Source organism: Mesoplodon densirostris, chromosome 7 (assembly GCF_025265405.1).
Source record: "Mesoplodon densirostris isolate mMesDen1 chromosome 7, mMesDen1 primary haplotype, whole genome shotgun sequence".
NCBI lineage: Eukaryota > Metazoa > Chordata > Mammalia > Artiodactyla > Ziphiidae > Mesoplodon > Mesoplodon densirostris.
The window spans coordinates 77,880,618-77,901,332 of NC_082667.1; the positions used below are offsets into that span (position 1 = coordinate 77,880,618).

General features: G+C 45.1%; 1 protein-coding gene and 1 non-coding gene across 14 annotated transcripts in view; both read right to left on the minus strand.

Annotated features, from left to right (window-relative positions):
- Positions 1-2,506: 2,506 nt before the first annotated feature.
- Positions 2,507-20,715, minus strand: part of LOC132493385 (forkhead-associated domain-containing protein 1-like) — a 202,853-nt gene continuing 184,644 nt past the window's right edge. For 12 of the 13 annotated variants that reach the window (XM_060103857.1, XM_060103849.1, XM_060103858.1 and 9 more), the window contains 3 exons: positions 14,205-14,329; positions 3,388-3,483; positions 2,507-2,963 (listed from right to left, as the gene is read on the minus strand). In XM_060103857.1, coding sequence (XP_059959840.1) covers positions 2,547-2,963; positions 3,388-3,483; positions 14,205-14,329 — 638 coding nt within the window. In that variant the 3' untranslated portion in view covers positions 2,507-2,546. Of the gene's footprint in view, positions 3,058-3,387; positions 3,484-14,204; positions 14,330-20,715 lie in introns of all 13 variants that reach the window. The other variant, XM_060103855.1, reaches the window with a different exon arrangement.
- LOC132494553 (U6 spliceosomal RNA) lies at positions 18,407-18,513 on the minus strand. The gene has a single exon (XR_009533129.1). It is a non-coding gene; the product is annotated as a U6 spliceosomal RNA (small nuclear RNA).

Sequence of the window (20,715 nt, forward strand, 5' to 3'; positions counted from 1 at the left end):
AGCTCTCCAGAGGGCACATCAAAGGGAAAGTCACAACTCTGTCACTGGCCCAGCTCTCCCTGGCATTGCTTGGTGTGAAAGGAAACTATCCTCTGCCTGAGGCAGCCCCATGTCACACACAGACTAAGGCCTGTGATGTTTAATTCACAGCAGTGAGCACTGGAAACACCGCATCCAGGCTCCCTCAGAGCAGGACAGCCACTTTTCATTTCTGGGGCTCTAAGCAGAGAGCCTGCTGTCTGGAAACCTATTGCCTGGAAGGTTCGCAGGATGGAGGGCAGGCTTCTGCAAGGAACTATCTGACCATCACCTCCTGGTTGAGGAGAAGGGCACCCTTCTATGACCTTGGCCTCCTTAGAGCTCATGCAGGCAACAAACACACACATACAAATACACACACATGCAAACACACAGCACATACTCACATGTACACACATACATGCAAGCATGCGTGTACAAATACACAGCCCCAAGTCAGAAAGACTGGAGTACTATTCTGGCTACTCACAAGAGCAAACCCAAATCTTTATTCTCAGAGAGCTTATCCCTCGGTGTATCCCTGCCACCTGGCAGAACAATGAAAATCAGAAGCGCCGCCTTTAAAAACACTCGGGCTGTTCACTCAACTGATTGTGGTCATCATTGCAGGAGGCAGGGAAGTCAGATCATGATGCTGGACACCCTTAAGCTCAGTACAGTGCTGTGTGTCAATTATGTCTCAATAAAACTGGTAGAAAAAAATAGTTATCTGGATAGAAAGAACAAGATAAAATACACGAATTATCAAAAGTTAGAAAAATACAGACGAGCTAGACTATGAGTCTCAGAAAGCACTGTTCACAACAGCCAGGACATGGAAGCAGCCTAAATGTCGATGGAGGAGTGGATAAAGAAGATGTTGTACAAATATACAGTGGAATACTACTCAGCCATAAAAAAGAATGAAGTAATGCCATTTGCAGCAACATGGATGGACCTAGAGACTATCATACTATGTGAAGTAAGTCAGACAAAGACAAGTATCATATGAATTCACTTATATGTGGAATCTAAAAAAAATGATACAAATGTGCTTATTTATAAAACAGAAACAGACTCACAGATTTTGAAAACAAACTTATGGTTACCAAAGTGGAAATGTGGTGGGGAGGGATAAATTAAGAGTTTGGGATTAACATATACACACTATTATATATAAAATATATAATCAACAAGGACCTACTGTATAGCACAGGGAACTCTACTCAATATTCTGTAATAACTTATATGGGAAAAGAATCTGAAAAAGAATAGATATATGTGTATGTATAACTGAATCACTTTGCTGTACACCTGAAACTAACACAACACTGTAAATCAACTATACTCCAATATAAAATAAAAATTAACTTAAAAAAAAGAAAGTTTACAAAAATAGAGGCAAGCTAGACTATGAGTCTCAGAGAGGTTAAGCTGACACATATATATAGAATCTAAAAAAAAAAAATGTTCTGATGAACCTAGGGGCAGCCAGGAATAAAGACACAGATGTAGAGAATGGACTTGAGGACATGGGGAGGGGGAAGGGTAAGCTGGGACGAAGTGAGAGAGTGGCACGGACATATATACACAACCAAAGGTAAAACAGATAGCTAGTGGGAAGCAGCCGCATGGCACAGGGAGATCAGCTCAGTGCTTTGCGACCACCTAGAGGGGTGGGATAAGGAGGGTGGGAGGGAGACGCAAGAGGGAGGGATCTGAGGATATACGTATGCATATAGCTGATTCACTTTGTTATACAGCAGAAACGAACACCACACTGTAAAGCAATTATACTCCAATAAAGATGTTAAAAAAAAAAAAAAGCTGCCTGAAGTCACACAGTAAGTGGCAGAACAAGAGTCTAAACCTAAGTCTGCCTAACGCTAAAGCTATTCTGTCACGTTCCTTTGCGATGAGCGAATGCATTCTGTGCTGCCTGGATCCCACCGGGACCTCAGTTGGCTGCTTCTAAAGGGAGCTGAGCGGCAGCCTCAGAGGCTCTGCTCCGAGCAGGGACCTCTCACCTTCTGCTGCCTGACCGCCCTGGTGACCCTCTTCTCCCATGTGCTCTTCCATGTGCACCAGGGCCTCCTTCAGCAGCGCCTTTTCTTCGGCCTCTTTGGAGATGTCGTCCTTCAGCTTTGCCACCTGTGACTGGTACATCTGAACCGACACTTTGCTCTGCCTGAGCACACAGGAGAGACAAAGTCTCTTTTCTCCTCAGCTTTCTCACTCACCACCAATGCTCCCGACCTGGGAGATCCTCAGAACACTTCCATATATGCCTGGCTTTGCGGTTTCATTACAAGTGGGGGGAAGGCTGAAGATGTGGGGACTAGAGGGCAGAATAAATAGCCCATTGGCTGTGGACGTGCAGCATGAAGGGGGCACAGGTTATGCTACCAGCCCCTCCCAATTTCCCAGAGAGGGTGGGGGAACGGTTACCACTGAAAATAGGATGGAATTATGAAAAGCACACACATGGTGAAACATCAGACACATTTATAAAAAGTGCACCTTATTCCTTAACAGTAGAGTACTTTAACTGCTGCTTTCTTGCCCAGAGACTTGGGTCCATCAGGCCCTGAGTCACCATCCCGCCTCCCCCCTCCACACCCAGGCCTCTGTCCTCTTGTCCTGGTCCCTACGGGTCTGGAGCTGCCCCGAGGTTTAGCCTGGAGAATGGAGGCCTGGGCCTTTTGCCGGGGACACGGGCCATACTTGAGCTGTTCAATGTCCTTCTCGTATCGTCTCAAAAGCTCTTCTTTCCTCTGCAGCTGGTTCTTGAGTAGGGTGATCTTATCAAACACCAGGTACAGGTCTCTTTGTCGAAGCTGGTAGACTCTCTCCCTCTCTTTTGGGGAGAGGTGTTTCATGGACACGTGACCTGACATATCTTTGATGTTCATCATAGTCCCGAGGGTTTTGCTCATATCCAAGTACTACGAGAAAGCGTTTCACAGGTAAGAGGCCTGGCCCAAGACCGCTGGTGGCCACTTTGAGGAGGCAAACATCTAATTCTGTTTCATTCATTTTCTGCAGTTGCAGAGAAGAAACACATGCTTTGCAAATGAGTGCATTTGGGGCTTTTAGTATGACTTTCATTTTCCCCCGCATCCATTTACACTATGCCATTTTGAGAATTGGGGGGAGGGGGGGAGGGGGAATGACAACAGATATAAACATTCATTCTTACTACCCAGTCTTCCAAGGAATTGGGCTCTGCAATTTCCAGCCCATGCTGGGATAGGAGATGGGTCTCGTGGAGCTACTGTAACAACTAAACATGTATGTGAGGTTGATGTGTAAACTATCTGCAGGGCACGCAAGTTTGGACAGGAGGGGACTGATGCTGGGTATACCTACCAGCTTTTCACTAAGATCTAAAGCCTCAGCCACATCCGTTTTCCATAACTTCTCAGTGGCCATGATGGACCCTGGGCTGGAAAGGCCATTTTGAAGCTGAAATTAAAAAAAAGAAAAAAAAGTCTCTTGGCATTCCATTATGATTTTCTACATCCAGAAGAATAACCCAAAGAATAATGGAAGAACTGGAAAGTTACTAAAGAATAATTTGAGAGAGTTAATTTTTTTAACATCTTTATTGGAGTATAATTGCTTTACAATGGTGTGTTAGTTTCTGCTGTATCAAAAGTGAATCAGCTATACGTATCCATATATCCCCATATCCCCTGCCTCTTGCATCTCCCTCCCACCCTCCCTATCTCACCCCTCTAGGTAGACACACAGCACTGACCTGCTCTCCCTGTGTGATGCAGCTGCTTCCCACTAGCTATCTATTTTACCTTTGGTAGCGTGTGTGTGTATATATGTCCATGCCAAGAGACTTGGTTTTAAATCCAGTCTGTCTCTGTGAACTGCTTTCTTTATGTCTGTGCTCCTACCCCTTCAGAGCACGACTGCCTTTGAAATGATGCATCACTTGTGCCATTCTTTGGCCACTGTCTCGTCTGTCTTCCCTTTAGGCCAGTGGTTCTCAACCGGGGGTGACTCTGTCCACCCTACCCCCTCCAGGACATTTAGCAATGCCTGGACACATTTGTGGTTGTCATAATTGCTGCTGGCGTCTAGTGGGTAGAGGACAAGGATGCTGCTAAACACCCCACGATGCATAGGGCAGTCTCCCAAACAAAGAGTTACCTGGCTCAAAAAATCAGTACCGCTGATGTTGAGAAGACAAGCTCCAGAAAAATGGGGACCATGTGGCTTTTGCTCACTATCTCCCTCCTTGTGCCCAGCATGGCACCTGGCAATGAGTGCTGCATAGTGGGCATGTTTGTTGAATGAACGAATGAAGGTTAAGTGGAAAATAGCCTCCCTCCTTTTTATTAAAGGAATCTCATTTCTGTGCAGCAGAAACCATACCCTCACAAAATTTGGCCCAACCTTCTCCTAGCTCTGGAACCTGGTGGGTGGGCATCACTTCAGACCCTTTCCAGAGACAATGCAGATAGTGTTTGCAGCTGCATCTCCCTAAGACCCCAACCAGCCAGCTGGCTGCTGGAAGCCCAACTGACTGCATGGAAAGGCCACCAGACTGAATAGGGGACCTGATCTGAACGACTACAAATAACCATAGTAAACCTCCTTAAAAAATAAAGTGGCTTTTAATGCTTGCCATGAGCCTCTCTTAGCCCTAGCATCTGTTGGCACTACCCTGAAAACCTCTGAGATTAAAAACAAAACAACTGGCGGCGCCGCCCAAGTACCCAGGAGGAAGGCACGGGCCCTCCCTGCCTGAGGGATTAGAAGTCTAAAGTGGATGAACACTTAGTGACCATGTTGTTGGAGACCCTCTTCCTACGTGGTATCTGAGACTCAGTGGAAATGTAATTCTCTGTCCAAGGTCACACAAGGCAGCACCAGTGGAACCAGAAGTCTGGGCTCTGGACTTACCATATGTTTCTTCAGTCATTCATCACAGAATTATTGAACACCTACTAGACTAGATGCTGGAGATGTAATGCTATCCACTTATCTCAATACCACGTTTAAAAAACCTATCTTTTGGACCCGGAGGAAGATGGCGGAAGAGTAAGACGCGGAGATCATCTTCCTCCCCACAGATACATCAGAAATTCATCTACACGTGGAGCAACTCCTACAGAACACCTACTGAACGCTGGCAGAAGACCCCAGACCCCCCAAAAGGCAAGAAACTCCCCACATACCTGGGTAGGGCAAAAGAATAAACAGAGACAATAGGATAGGGACGGGACCTGCACCAGTGGGAGGGAGCCGTGAAGGAGGAAAGGTTTCCACACACTACAAGCCCCTTCGCGGGCGGAGGCTGCAGGTGGCGGAGGGGGAAAGCTTCGGAGTAGCGGAGGAGAGCACAGCAACAGGGGTGTGGAGGGCAAAGCAGAGAGATTCCGGCACAGAGGATTGGTGCCCTCAGGCACACACCAGCCCGAGAGGCTTGTCTGCTTGGCCGCCGGGGCGGGCGGGGCTGGGAGCTGAGGCTCGGGTATCGGCTTTCAGTCGGAGCGCAGGGAGAGGACTGGGGCTGGCTGCAGGAAGAGAGCCTGAAGGGGTTAGTGCACCACGGCTAGCCCGGAGGGAGTCCGGGGAAAGGGTCTGGAGCTGCCGAAGAGGCAAGAGACTTTTTTCCCTTTTGTTTCTTGGTGCGCGAGGAGAGGGCATTAAGAGGGCTGCTTGGGGAAGCGCCGGAGACAGGCGCGAGCCGCAGCTAAAGGCGCGGACCTCGGAGACGGGCGTGGGACGCTGGGGCTGCCGCTGCCGCCGCCGCCACGGGGCCTGTGTGCGAGCGCGGGTCACTGTCCACCCTGCCTTCCGGGGGGCCTGTGCACCCCGCCACTGCCGGGGTCCCGGGACCCGGGGACGGCTTTCCCGGGAAAGCGCACGGAGCGCCAGGGTCTGCTGCAACATCACGCCGGCCTCTGCCGCCGCAGGCCCGCCCCACACTGCGCGCCCCTCCCTCCCCTCTGCCTGAGTGAGCCAGAGCCCCCGAATCAGCAGCTCCTTTAAACCCGTCCTGTCTGAGCGAAGAACGGACGCCCTCCGGCGACCTACGCGCAGCGGCGGGGCCAGGTCCAGGGCTGAGACCCGCGAGCTGTGAGAGCAGAGAAGAGACAGGGAAATCTCTCTGTGCAGCCTCGGAGGCAGCGGATTAAAGCTCCACGGCCCATTTGATGTGCCCTGCGTCTGTGGAGTGCATGAATGGACAGCGAATCATCCCAAATTGAGGAAGTGGACTTTGAGGACAAGATTTAAGACTTTCCCCCCTTTTCCTCTTTTTACAACGAATTATCCCAAATTAAGGAGGTGGACTTAGAGAGCAAGATTTCAGACTTCTTGCCCTTTTCCTCTTTTTACAACGAATTATCCCAAATTGAGGAGGTGGACTTGGAGAGCAAGATTTTTGATTTTTCCCCCTGCTCTCTTTTTGTGAATGTGTATGTGTAATCTTCTGTGCAAGAGTCTCTCTGTATAGCTTTGCTTCCACCATATGTCCCAGGGTTCTATCTGTCCGTTTTTTTTTCAATCATTACTTTTTAATTTTAATAACGCTACTATATTTCATACTTTATTCTATTTTACTTTACCTGCTCTTTCTTTTTTTTCCTACCTTTCCTTCCTCCCTCCCTCCCTCCGCTCCTCCTTTCCTTCTTTTTCTTTCCTCCCTCCCTCCCTCCCACCCTTCTTCTTTCCACTATCTTTTTCTTTCCTTCCTCCCTCCTCTCTTTCTTTCTTTCCATCCTTCCTCCCTCCCTCCCTCCTTTCTTTCTTCCTTCCTTCCTTCCTTTCTTCCCTTCTTCCTTTCTTTCCCTCTCTCTTTCTTTCTTCTACTAATTCTTTCTTTCTACTTTTTCTCCCTGTTATTCTGAGCCGGGTGGATGAAAGGCTCTTGGTGCTGCAGCCAGGAGTCAGTGCTGTGCCTTTGAAGTGGGAGAGCCAACTTCAGAACACGGGTCCACAAGAGACCTTCCAGCTCCACATAATATCAAGCAGCGAAAATCTCCCAGAGATCTCCATCTCAACACCAGCACCGAGCTTCAGTCAACGACCAGCAGGCTACAGTGCTGGTCACCCTATGCCAAGCAACTAGCAAGGCAGGAACATAAACCCACCCATTAGCAGAGAGGCTACCTAAAAACATAATAAGGCCACAGGCACCCCAAAACACACCACCCGACGTGGACCTGTCCACCAGAAAGACAAGATCGAGCCTCAACCACCAGAACACAGGCATTAGTCCCCCACCACCAGGAAGCCTACACAACCTACTGAAACAACCTTAGCCACTGGGGACACACACCAAAAACAACGGGAACTACGAATCTGCAGCCTGCAAAAAGGAGACCCCAAACACAGTAACATAAGCAAAATGAGAAGACAGGAAAACACACAGCAGGTGAAGGAGCAAGATAAAAACCTACCAGACCTAACAAATGAAGAGGTAATAGGCAGTCTACCTGAAAAAGAATTCAGAATAATGATAGTAAAGCTGATCCAAGATTCTATTTCCAAGATCCAAAATCTTGGAAATAGAATAGACAAAATGCAAGAAACAGTTAACAAGGACCTAGAAGAACTAAAGATGAATCAAGCATTGATTAAAAATACAATAAATGAAATGAAAAATACTCTAGATGGGATCAATAGCAGAATAACTGAGGCAGAAGAATGGATAAGTGAGGTGGAAGATAAAATAGTGGAAATAACTGATGCAGAGCAAAATAAAGAAAAAAGAATGAAAAGAACAGAGGACAGTCTCAGAGACCTCTGGGACAACATTAAACGCACCAACATTCGAATTATAGGGGTTCCAGAAGAAGAAGACAAAAAGAAAGGGGCTGAGAAAATATTTGAAGAGATTATAGTTGAAAACTTCCCTAATATGGGAAAGGAAATAGTTAATCAAGTCCAGGAGGCACAGAGAGTCCCATACAGAATAAATCCAAGGAGAAATACGCCAAGACACATATTAATCAAACTGTCAAAAATTAAACACAAAGAAATCATATTAAAAGCAGCAAGGGAAAAGCAACAAATAACACACAAGGGAATCCCCATCAGGTTAACAGCTGATCTCTCAGCAGAAACTCTACAAGCCAGAAAGGAGTGGCAGGACATAATTAAAGTGATGAAGGAGAGAAACCTGCAACCAAGATTACTCTACCCAGCAAGGATCTCATTCAGATTTGATGGAGAAATTAAAACCTTTACAGACAAGCAAAAGCTGAGAGAGTTCAGCACCACCAAACCAGCTTTACAACAAATACTAAAGGAACTTCTCTAGGCAAGAAACACAACAGAAGGAATATACCTACAATAACGAACCCAAAGCAATTAAGGAAATGGGAATAGGAACACACATATCAATAATTACCTTAAATGTAAATGGACTAAATGCTCCCACCAAAAGACAGAGAGTGGCTGAATGGATACAAAAACAAGACCCATATATATGCTGTCTACAAGAGACCCACTTCAGACCTAGAGACACATACAGACTGAAAGTAAGGGGATGGAAAAAGATATTCCATGCAAATGGAAATCAAAAGAAAGCTGGAGTAGCAATTCTTATATCAGACAAAATAGACTTTAAAATAAAGACTATTAGAAGAGACAAAGAAGGACACTACATAACGATAAAGGGATCGATCCAAGAAGAAGATATAACAATTGTAAATCTTTATGCACCCAACATAGGAGCACCTCAATACATAAGGCAAATACTAACAGCCATAAAAGGGGAAGTCGACAGTAACACAATCATAGTAGGGGACTTTAACACCCCACTTTCACCAATGGACAGGTCATCCAAAATGAAAATAAATAAGGAAACACAAGCTTTAAATGATACATTAAACAAGATGGACTTAGTTGATATTTATAGGACATTCCATCCAAAAACAACAGAATACACATTTTTCTTGAGTGCTCATGGAACATTCTCCAGGATAGATCATATCTTGGGTCACAAATCAAGCCTTGGTAAATTTAAGAAAATTGAAATTGTATCAAGTATCTTTTCCGACCACAATGCTATGAGACTAGACATCAATTACAGGAAAAGATCTGTAAAAAATACAAACACATGGAGGCTAAACAATACACTACTCAATAACGAAGTGATCACTGAAGAAATCAAAGAGGAAATTAAAAAATACCTAGAAACAAATGACAATGGAGACACGACGACCCAAAACCTATGGGACGCAGCAAAAGCAGTTCTAAGGGGGAAGTTTATAGCAATACAATCCCACCTTAAGAAACAGGAAACATCTCGAGCAAACAACCTGATCCTGCACCTAAAGCAATTAGAGAAAGAAGAACAAAAAATCCCCAAAGTTAGCAGAAGGAAAGAAATCATAAAGATCAGATCAGAAATAAATGAAAAAGAAATGAAGGAAACGATAGCAAAGATCAACCAAACTAAAAGCTGGTTCTTTGAGAAGATAAACAAAATTGACAAACCATTAGCCAGACTCATCAAGAAAAGAAGGGAGAAGACTCAAATCAATAGAATTAGAAATGAAAAAGGAGAAGTAACAACTGACACTGCAGAAATACAAAGGATCATGAGAGATTACTACAAGCAACTCTATGCCAATAAAATGCACAACCTGGAAGAAATGGACAAATTCTTAGAAATGCACAATCTGCCAAGACTGAATCAGGAAGAAATAGAAAATATGAATAGACCAATCACAAGCACTGAAATTGAAACTGTGATTAAAAATCTTCCAACAAAGAAAAGCCCAGGACCAGATGGCTTCACAGGCAAATTCTATCAAACATTTAGAGAAGAGCTAACACCCATCCTTCTCAAACTCTTCCAAACAATATCAGAGGAAGGAACACTCCCAAACTCATTCTACGAGGCCACCATCACCTTGATACCAAAACCAGGCAAGGACGTCACAAAGAAAGAAAACTACAGGCCAATATCACTGATGAACATAGATGCAAACATCCTCAACAAAATACTAGCAAACAGAATCCAACAGCACATTAAAAGGATCATACACCATGATCAAGTGGGGTTTATTCCAGGAATGCAAGGATTCTTCAATATATGCAAATCAATCAATGTGATACACCATATTAACAAGTTGAAGGAGAAAAACCATATGATCATCTCAATAGATGCAGAGAAAGCTTTCGACAAAATTCAACACCCATTTATGATAAAAACCCTGCAGAAAGTAGGCATAGAGGGAACTTTCCTCAACATAATAAAGGCCATATATGACAAACCCACAGCCAACCTCGTCCTCAATGGTGAAAAACTGAAACCATTTCCACTAAGATCAGGAACAAGACAAGGCTGCCCACTCTCACCACTCTTATTCAACCTAGTTTTGGAAGTTTTAGCCACAGCAATCAGAGAAGAAAAGGAAATAAAAGGAATCCAAATTGGAAAAGAAGAAGTAAAGCTGTCACTGTTTGCAGATGACATGATACTATACATAGAGAATCCTAAAGATGCTACCAGAAAACTACTAGAGCTAATCAATGAATTTGGTAAAGTAGCAGGATACAAAATTAATGCACAGAAATCTCTGGCATTCCTGTACACTAATGATGAAAAATCTGAAAATGAAATCAAGAAAACACTCCCATTTACCATTGCAACAAAAAGAATAAAATATCTAGGAATAAACCTACCTAAGGAGACAAAAGACCTGTATGCAGAAAATTATAAGACACTGATGAAAAAAATTAAAGATGATACAAATAGATGGAGAGATATACCATGCTCCTGGATTGGAAGAATCAATATTGTGAAAATGACTCTACTACCCAAAGCAATCTACAGATTCAATGCAATCCCTATCAAACTACCACTGGCATTTTTCACAGAACTAGAACAAAAAATTTCAAAATTTGTTTGGAAAAATAAAAGACCCCGAATAGCCAAAGCAATCTTGAGAACGAAAAACGGAGCTGGAGGAATCAGGCTCCCTGACTTCAGACTATACTAAAAAGCTACAGTAATCAAGACAGTGTGGTACTGGCATAAAAACAGAAAGATAGATCAATGGAACAGGATAGAAAGCCCAGAGATAAACCCATGCACATATGGTCAACTTATCTTTGATAAAGGAGGCAGGAATGTACAGTGGAGAAAGGACAGCTTCTTCAATAAATGGTGCTGGGAAAACTGGACAGGGACATGTAAAAGTATGAGATTAGATCATTCCCTAACACCATACACAAAAATAAGCTCAAAATGGATTAAAGACCTAAATGTAAGGCCAGAAACTATCAAACTCTTAGAGGAAAACATAGGCAGAACACTCTATGACATAAATCACAGCAAGATCCTTTTGGACCCACCTCCTAGAGAAATGGAAATAAAAACAAAGATAAACAAATGGGACCTAATGAAACTTCAAAGGTTTTGCACAGCAAAGGAAACCATAAACAAGACCAAAAGACAACCCTCAGAATGGGAGAAAATATTTGCAAATGAAGCAACTGACAAAGGATTAATCTCCAAAATTTATAAACAGCTCATGCAGCTCAATAGCAAAAAAACAAACAACCCAATCCAAAAATGGGCAGAAGACTTAAATAGGCATTTCTCCAAAGAAGATATACAGACTGCCAACAAACACATGAAAGAATGCTCAACATCATTAATCATTAGAGAAATGCAAATCAAAACTACAATGAGATATCATCTTACACCAGTCAGAATGGCCATCATCAAGAAATCTAGAAACAATAAATGCTGGAGAGGGTGTGGAGAAAAGGGAACACTCTTGCACTGCTGGTGGGAATGTGAATTGGTACAGCCACTATGGAGAACAGTATGGAGGTTCCTTAAAAAACTAAAAATAGAACTACCATATGACCCAGCAATCCCACTACTAGGCATATACCCTGAGAAAACCATAATTCAAAAAGAGACATGTACCAAAATGTTCATTGCAGCTCTATTCACAATAGCCCGGAGATGAAAACAACCTAAGTGTCCATCATCGGATGAATGGATAAAGAAGATGTGGCACATATATACAATGGAATATTACTCAGCCATAAAAAGAAACGAAACTGAGCTATTTGTAATGAGGTGGATAGACCTAGAGTCTGTCATACAGAGTGAAGTAAGTCAGAAAGAGAAAGACAAATACCGTATGCTAACACATATCTATGGAATTAAAAAAAAATGTCATGAAGAACCTAGGGGTAAAACGGGAATAAAGACACAGACCTACTTGAGAATGGACTTGAGGATATGGGGAGGGGGAAGGGTAAGCTGTGACAAAGCGAAAGAGAGGCATGGACATATATACACTACCAAACGTAAGGTAGATAGCTAGTGGGAAGCAGCCGCATAGAACAGGGAGATCAGCTCGGTGCTTTGTGACCGCCTGGAGGGGTGGGATGGGGAGGGTGGGAGGGAGGGAGATGCATGAGGGAAGGGATGTGGGAACAGATGTATATGTATGACTGATTCACTTTGTTATAAAGAAGAAACTAATAAAAAAATAAATAAATAAAAACAAAACAACTACAAAAATATAAAGGCCCCCAAAGTAACTGTGATAGATAAGAGTGGACATATTTGTCTATGTATCTATGGAGATGAGAATAAAAGAGGGTATCTGAAGATGACAATAAACCGGGCAGATCTGCTGCACAAAGAACCTGAGATGCTGCTCAGTGTCTTCAGCTACCCTGAGCTGCATCCTCTGTACCTCTCCAGACGCCCCCTCTTTTCCTGAGGGGAGGGTCACTAAGGAAGAGCCTGGGCTACAGGATCCAAGCACACAGTCCCCACCCGGTCTCTGCAGGCTAGCAGACACACCACCACGGACACACCCCTGGTGTGTCTTCAATCATTATTCTGTGACCTTGGGTGAGGTACTTGACCTCCTGAAGCCTTAATTTTTCTTATCTCTTAAATGGGGACAAGAATAGTAGCTATGACACAAGGCTGCTACGATGGTTCAATGACATAAGGCATGGAGCCGGCTGAGCTCAACGCCTGGCACACAGTAAGCAGTTCACAGATGTCAGCTATTCTTCCTCCTGCTCTTTCGTTTAATTACTGCCAATCTTGGAGGATTGAGAGTTGGGAGGTTTCCTGCTCTGTGGTGTCAGTGGTGGGATGAGGGCTTGTTGCCAAGGGGAAGGTCAATCTTGGAAGCAGGACCATCAGGACGTGAGATCCAGCTGAGCTCCCCACCTGGAGACGGTCCCTCTACTCCCAGCCTCAGAGAAGGAAGGTTCGATTTTATCAGGAAAACCAACACGTTTCTGAAGACTCACACCTCTAGACGTGTGAGCAAATGTCTAGAAAAATTGTAGGAGAAAATGCTGGTACAGAGAGGATGGCTTTATTATGTTTTCCAAAAGCTGGTTTAGACCAGCTGCCACAGCAAGCCACGCTGACCTGAGCTGTCCATTGTCATGTGTCAGTCAAACACCCGATCAAACATCCATTTAGGATACAGGGCACCTTCAACCTAACAATCAAATTACTTCTGAAAATCCTGGCAAATACAAACTATGCTCCCTAAGAAAGGAAGGTTTTCTTGGATAATACTCTTTAAATACTGTTTGACAATAATAACTATCATCTATTAAAGTGCTCGCTATGAGCTAGGCACTGGGATAAGCACTTTACATAATGATCTCCTTTAATTTTTCCATCCTCATTTTACAGAAGGGAAATGAAGTCCCAGAAAGGTTAGGAGCCTGCCCAAGGTCACAGAGTTTGCAGAGCTGGGATTAGGACACAGGTCTCTGATTCTAGAACTTGTGTCTTCTTAATCATCATGGCTCCCTTTGGCTGCCCTTTATGTGTTCATGTTTTTCAGTTTATAGCAAAAAGCAAATGTTAGGCAAGCTCATGACATAATGTTGTACATAAGCTTGTTGGATATTTTCTGCAGAATATAACATGTGATGTGAAAAGGAGGGCCCAGAGATTGACCTGGCCAACATCAGTGCAATGCTATATCATGCTGTACGTGATGGGAAGCCGCCTTTCTATTCAAACATTGGATCGCTGGTACGGCCAGGCACCGATCAGTCCATACAGGTGCCAGCCCATCAGGGAGGACCTGGCCTCGAACCAATGATGTATACAGTGGTGCCAGGGCACACAGCTAGTGTCTGTCCTCATGCCCACCCTCCCCACGTGTCAGTCAGTGCAGAAACAAAGTTTCTTTGGTTACCGTTCGGATCTCTACTCTTGAAAAAGGTGGCAAGTCAGGTTTTACATCCAATATTTTCTGAACATGTTTTTCCATCCCGAGGGTCTTTAAGTCTAGAAATGATCGATCCATGTGGTCCTTATGATCTATAAAAGAAATAATTTACATTCAAAAGAAAGGCTCAGGAAGAAGTTACTGCATGTAAAAGTCACAGCTGCTATTTACTGGACACTTACCACAGGCCAGTACTAATGAGCTCACCATCCTCCCTTGGCAGGTGAGGCATCGAGGCCCAGAGAGGTGACATGACTTGTCCAAGGCCACACAGCTCAGATGAGGCTGCAGCCTCCCAGGGCGGGGGCACTGAGGGGGAACCTTCGGCCACAGGTGTGAGGATGGACTTGAACCCAGGCTTCTGTGTCCTAGCCCAGGGCTCCACCCAGCAGCAAGCTCAGCTTCTTGAAAGCCCTATTCCCTCTAAACAGGGTATTTATCCTGGGAAGTTCCCCAAGGTTGGTCCTTGCACACCATCCGTCTATGAAAAAGTCCCAGGGGAGGTGCCATCATTCACCTGGTGTGATCACTGCTTGGCTGAGGCCCCACTGGGAGTGGGCACGCGTGGGTATGCAGAGTTGGAGGGGATGGCGTGTCAGAATGGAAGATGTGGTTGGGTGAATGATGCCTTCCCCCCAAAGATGTCTGGGTCCTAATCCTTAGAGCCTATGAACATTACCTAACAGGGCAGAAGGACCTTTGCAGATGTGATGAAGGTAAGGATCTTGAGATGCGGGCTTATCCTGGATTAGCTGGGGGGACCCAATATAGGCGCATGGGTTCTTACAAGAAGCAGACACAGGGAGTCTGACTACAGACAGACAGAGACGGTGATGTGACAAAAGCAGAGAGTTGAAGGTGCTCCTCTGCCATGAGCCAAGGAAAGTGGGGAATTTTTATTTCCTCGCCTTTTCCAGTCTAGAGACTAGAAAAGGCAAGGAAACGGATTCTTTCCTAGAGCCTCCAGAAGGAACCAGCCCCTTGCCTTTACCTTAGCGAAACTGATTTTGGACCTTTGGCCTCCAGAACTGTAAAAGAATAAATATGAGTTGTGTTAAGCCCCTCAGTTTGTGGTAATTTGTTAGAACAGCCATAGGAAACTAAGATGGGGGGTGAAGGCAGGAGGTAGGATGAGAGGTGGGGAAATGCAGTGCATGTTCTGGAAGAGCTTAATTGGGGTAGAGCAGATGATGGGGGAGGGGAGGAGTAGAGGGAAGAGTCGGGATGGAAAGCTGAGCTCAGTTTGTGGCCAGCCTAGAACCGTAGCCTAAAGAGTATAAACTTGATTTAAACATCACTGAAATGTCACGAGTGTGACCTGTGTGCCCGGCCCTCTGCCAAGCAATCAACGCATCACCCCACTGTACTGTCCCGCCATCGCCTCCTTTTACACATGAGGCAGTCGGGCTCTGAGACGTGTGGCTGCTGGACGCCACACAGCTGGCACATGGCTGAGCCAGGGCTTGGGATCACAGTGGTGTGACTCCAGGGTCTGAGTCACTGCTATTTCAGCTTCTGATGGAGCAGTGCGTTGGCTTAATGAAGGGTGATTGTTTTTTTCAGAACAATAACCGGGATGTATTAGAGACGAAGGAGCCGGCAGCATCCCTCAGCTGCAGCATTCTCGACGTGTTGGGCTGGACAGTCCTCGCTGTGGGAGCCGTCCTGGGCACCGTAGGACGTTTAGCAGCATCCCTGGCCTCCACCTACTGGCTGCCAGGAGCATCACCCACCCAAGCTGTAATTATCAAAGATGAGAGGGTTTCAAGAAAGCAAACCGAGAGGGTTGGGTAGGCCAGAGAGAACATGGCGGGGGGAGGAAGCTGGGGCTTCAGTGCAGGGGGGGCCACGTCAGTTGCCAAAGAGGCAAAGACAATGTGGGAAGTTGGTGGTGAGCACACAGGGTGTAATGCACTTCAAGGTCTTAGTGGGACAGGAGTACAAGCAGTAGAAAAGGAGCTAAAGAAGCAGTGGTCCCAGTGAAGATGCACCAGCTTGGAGCGTATGTTTGATGACGAAGGAGAAAGATGGAGTGGGAGGCTGTAGACACTGAAGAAGGAGGTCGTGATTCAGGAGCTTGTGCACAAGGTGGTCTGGGAGGGAGAGAGAAGGGGAGACTCAGGGAGGGAAGAGCTGCATTTGGAAAGAGAACATAGTGAGGGAAGATGGAGGGAAAGGAGGAAAGGTGGGTGCGGAGAGAGACAGGAGGAGAGCTGAACCGGCTCGTGCCTGGGCCCTTGACCTCTGACAATGCCACTTGCTGAGAATTTCCAGCTTGGAAGAGTGAGAATAATAATATTATAATAATAGCTATTCAGTATTAACCACTTGCCGTGTGCCAGGCACCATGCCAGAAGTTTACCACGTGATATTTTCTGAGCATTACAAACAGCCCAGCAAGGAAATGCGTTTGCATTTATAGGTGAGACACAGACGCCCAGCAAGGTTCAGCTATGGAGCTGGTAAGCAGTAGGATCAGAATTCAGACCTAGGTCTGTCATTCTCTTTTCAGAGAGACTAGAGGCTGGAGAGTGAAGGGCTGGGCTGGCTGATGTGAAGGGTGCGTGAGGAGAGGGGCGCTGGGCGGATCCCGAGATGGCAGAGATGGTGATGCGGACTTGGGCTGTTGGAAAGAGGGATTTTCTTCTTTGGGAGAAGAAGCAATTCTTGATTATAGTTCTGGATACAAAGGTTACACATGCCTGTTACACAAATCCAAACAGGTCAGAAACCCATAAAGTGGAAAGTGTCCCCCCGCTGTATCCTCAGTGGCCGGCACACAGTAGGGCTGCAATAAATAGTTGTTGAACGAATGAGTGAAAGTCAAGGCTCACGCAGTCTCATCATGCTGGGATAATACTCTCAACACTTTTATGTCTTTTCCTCCAGATTTCTCCTGTGGTCGGATATTGGCATTTGAAAAAAAAAAAAGAAAACAAAGGGGAGAACACTGTGCATATTGTATTACAACTTTCTTTTTTTTCACATAAAAATACTGCGTATCTTGGATATCTGAGAAAGAGCGATTTTCTACGTATGCAGGGAATCCTTTTATTTGCAACAAAGTCTTGCAGAAATAGACACAATCAACTGAGCTTGCAAAGATAAATGTAAAAAGTCCTTTCTTTCCCTTATCAAAAGAAGCTGAGAAACCAGGCAGGACGAGAGGGGAGCTAACTTTTAAGGTCCTCCTTAGATGTTTCCTGTCTTCCAGTGGGACCACACAGTAATCCTTCACCAATCAGATTTTTTTTTTTTTTTAGGTCACAGCTTTTTTATTTTTTAATTGAGATATAGTCAATGTAAAATATTGTATGTTTCAGGTGTACAACATAGTGATTCACAATTTTTAAAGGTTATATTCCATTTATAGTTATTATAAAATATTGGCTATGGGCTTCCCTGGTGGCGCAGTGGTTGAGAGTCTGCCTGCTAATGCAGGGGACACGGGTTCGGGCCCTGGTCTGGGAGGATCCCAAATGCCGCGGAGCGACTAGGCCTGTGAGCCACAACTACTGAGCCTGCGCGTCTGGAGCCTGTGCTCCGCAATGAGAGAGGCCGCGATAGTGAGAGGCCAGCGCACCACAATGAGGAGTGGTCCCCGCTTGCCACAACTAGAGAAAGCCCTCGCACAGAAACGAAGACCCAAGACAGCCAAAAAAATAAATAAATAAACAAATGTGGGGTTTAAAAAAAAAAAAGAAAATAATTTTAAAAAAATTAGGGGGCCTCCCTGGTGGCGCAAGTGGTTGAGAGTCCGCCTGCCGATGCAGGGGATACGGGTTCGTGCCCCGGTCTGGGAGGATCCCATATGCCGCGGAGCGGCTGGGCCCATGAGCCATGGCCGCTGAGCCTGCGCGTCCGGAGCCTGTGCTCCGCAACGGGGGAGGCCACAACAGTGAGAGGCCCGCATACCGCAAAAAAAAAAAAAAAAAAAAAAATTAGGAAAAACTGAAATTAAAAAAATATATATTGGCTATATTCCCTGTGCTGTAAAATATATCATTGTAGCTTATTTATTTTATACATAGTAGTTTGTACCTCTTTTTTTTAAATTGGAGTATAGCTGCTTTACGATATTGTGTTAGTTTCTACTGTACAGCAACGTGAATCAGCTCTATGTATTCATATATCCCCTCTTTTTTGAATTTCCTTCCCATTCCGGTCACAAAAGGGTGGAACGCTTCATGAATTTCCGTGTCATCCTTGCACAGGGGCCATGTTAATCTTCTGTGTATTGTTCCGATTTTAGTATATGTGCTGCTGAAGTGAGCACAGAAGTTTGTTCCTCTTATTTCCCTACCTCTAACTTGTCCCTCCCCCTTTCCCGCTCCCCACTGGTAACCACTAGTTTGTTTTCTATATCTGTGAGTCTATTTCTTTTTTTTGTTATATTCACTAGTTTTATTTTTTAGATTCCACATAAAAGTGGTATCATACAGTATTTATCTTTCTCTGTATGACTTATTTCACTAAGCATAGTACACTCCAAGTCCATCCATGTTGCTGCAAATGGCAAAATTGCATTCTTTTTTATGGCTGAGTAGTATTCCACTGCATATATATATATATCTATATATATATGTATCACATCTATTTTTTGGGGGGGGCCACACCATGCAGCTTGTGGGATCTTAGTTCCCCAACCAGGGACTGAACCTGGGCCGTAGCAGTGAAAGCGTCAACTCCTATCCACTGGACCGCCAGGGAATTCCCTACTGCATCTTCTTTATCCACTCATCTGTTGATGGGCACTTAGGTTGCTTTCATGTCTTGGCTATCGTAAATAATGCTGCTATGAACATTGGGGTGCATGTATCTTTTTGAATTAGTGTTTTCCATTTTAGGGGAATAAATACCCAGGAGTGGAATTGCTGGATCATGTGGTAGTTCTATTTTTAGTGTTTTGAGAAACCTTCAAACTGTTTTCCGTAGTGGCCACACCAATTTACATTTCCACCAACAGTGTACAAGGGTTCCCTTTTCTCCATATCCTCGCCAACACTTGTTATTTGTGTTCTTTTTGGTGACGGCCATTCTGACAGGTGTTAGGTGATATCTTAACCAATCAGATCTTTAGTAGTGACCCCAATCTCCTGGGCTGCTCATGACATGATCCAACCATAGTTACTCAACCTGGATTTCCCTGAGGGATTTATTCCAGGATTTTACAGACCTAGCTCGTTACGTGCGTTTTATCCCTTAGGACAATATTTTAAAAGGCAGGTAGTATGGTGGTTCAGAGCAGGGGCTTTGAGGTCAGAGGGACCTGGATGGAGTCCCAGCTTTACCACTCGGCAGCTAGGAAATGCAGCCCATTGTCAAGAGCCGAGGAAGAAGGCCTGGGAAGAGAACTGAGTGCTCACGGCTAAGAAAATCTGACTAGCTGTCAAATAGAGATGCGGCAGGGGTCACAGGTAAAGGCACCTCGGCGTGAGTAAATCAAGCTGCCCTACCTGTGCGCATACCCATCTGCTTGCCATCCACATTTAGTTCACATTCAATCAACAAGTATTCAAGGCTGATGCGGATGGCAGCTACCGTTTCCTAAGGCTTATGTGTGACCCTATGATTTGGGTACCACGTCGTTTAATTCTCACAACTACCTGGTGAGATCTTAACCCCATTTTATAACCAAGTAAACAGAGGCACACAGAAGTCGAGACCTGCTCACACAGTGAGTAAGCGCACACTTGATAGTCACACCTTAGTAGCTGGTCTCCAAAGCCTGAACTCAGACTTATTCGCTCTAATGCAAATGGGGCTTTGCTGGGGCGAGGCCCGCGGCGCGCATCAGACACCCTTCACTCCAGGGAATGAAACTCTCAGGTTTGTCTCTGTTCAAGTTAACGACAGAACCTGTCCTCTAGGAACTGGGCATGTACCTGGTACCCCTCTGGATCTTCAGAGGGCATGTGGGGTCACAGAAAAAACACAAGTGCTAGGATCACAACGACCTCAGTTTGAGTCCTGACCCTACCATGTACCAGCTGTGTGACTTTGAGCAAGTTTCTTAATGTTATTGATACTCAGTTTCCTTACTTGCAAAATAAAGACGACAATAGTACCTGGCTCATTGGGCTGTTGGAAGATGAAAGTACACAGTACATGTAAAACAACTAACACAGTGACAAGTACCCAGGAGGAGTTAAACAAACCATCGTTCCTACCCTCCTCTTAGGAACTGTGAACACAGAAGGCTCTTAGGACTGTTTGTGTATGGTGATGAGTGACTGGGGGATCCCCTGCTGGCCTCAGTAATGGGAAGTACCTTGAATCACTTATCATGGTGGACTAACACATAAAAAGTTTTTGAGCCAGCTTCTTTTTTTTTTTTTTTTTTTTTTTTTTGCGGTACATGGGCCTCTCACTTTTGTGGCCTCTCTCATTGCGGAGCACAGGCTCCGGATGCACAGGCTCAGCGGCCATGGCTCACGGGCCCAGCTGCTCCACGGCATGTGGGATCTTCCCGGACCGG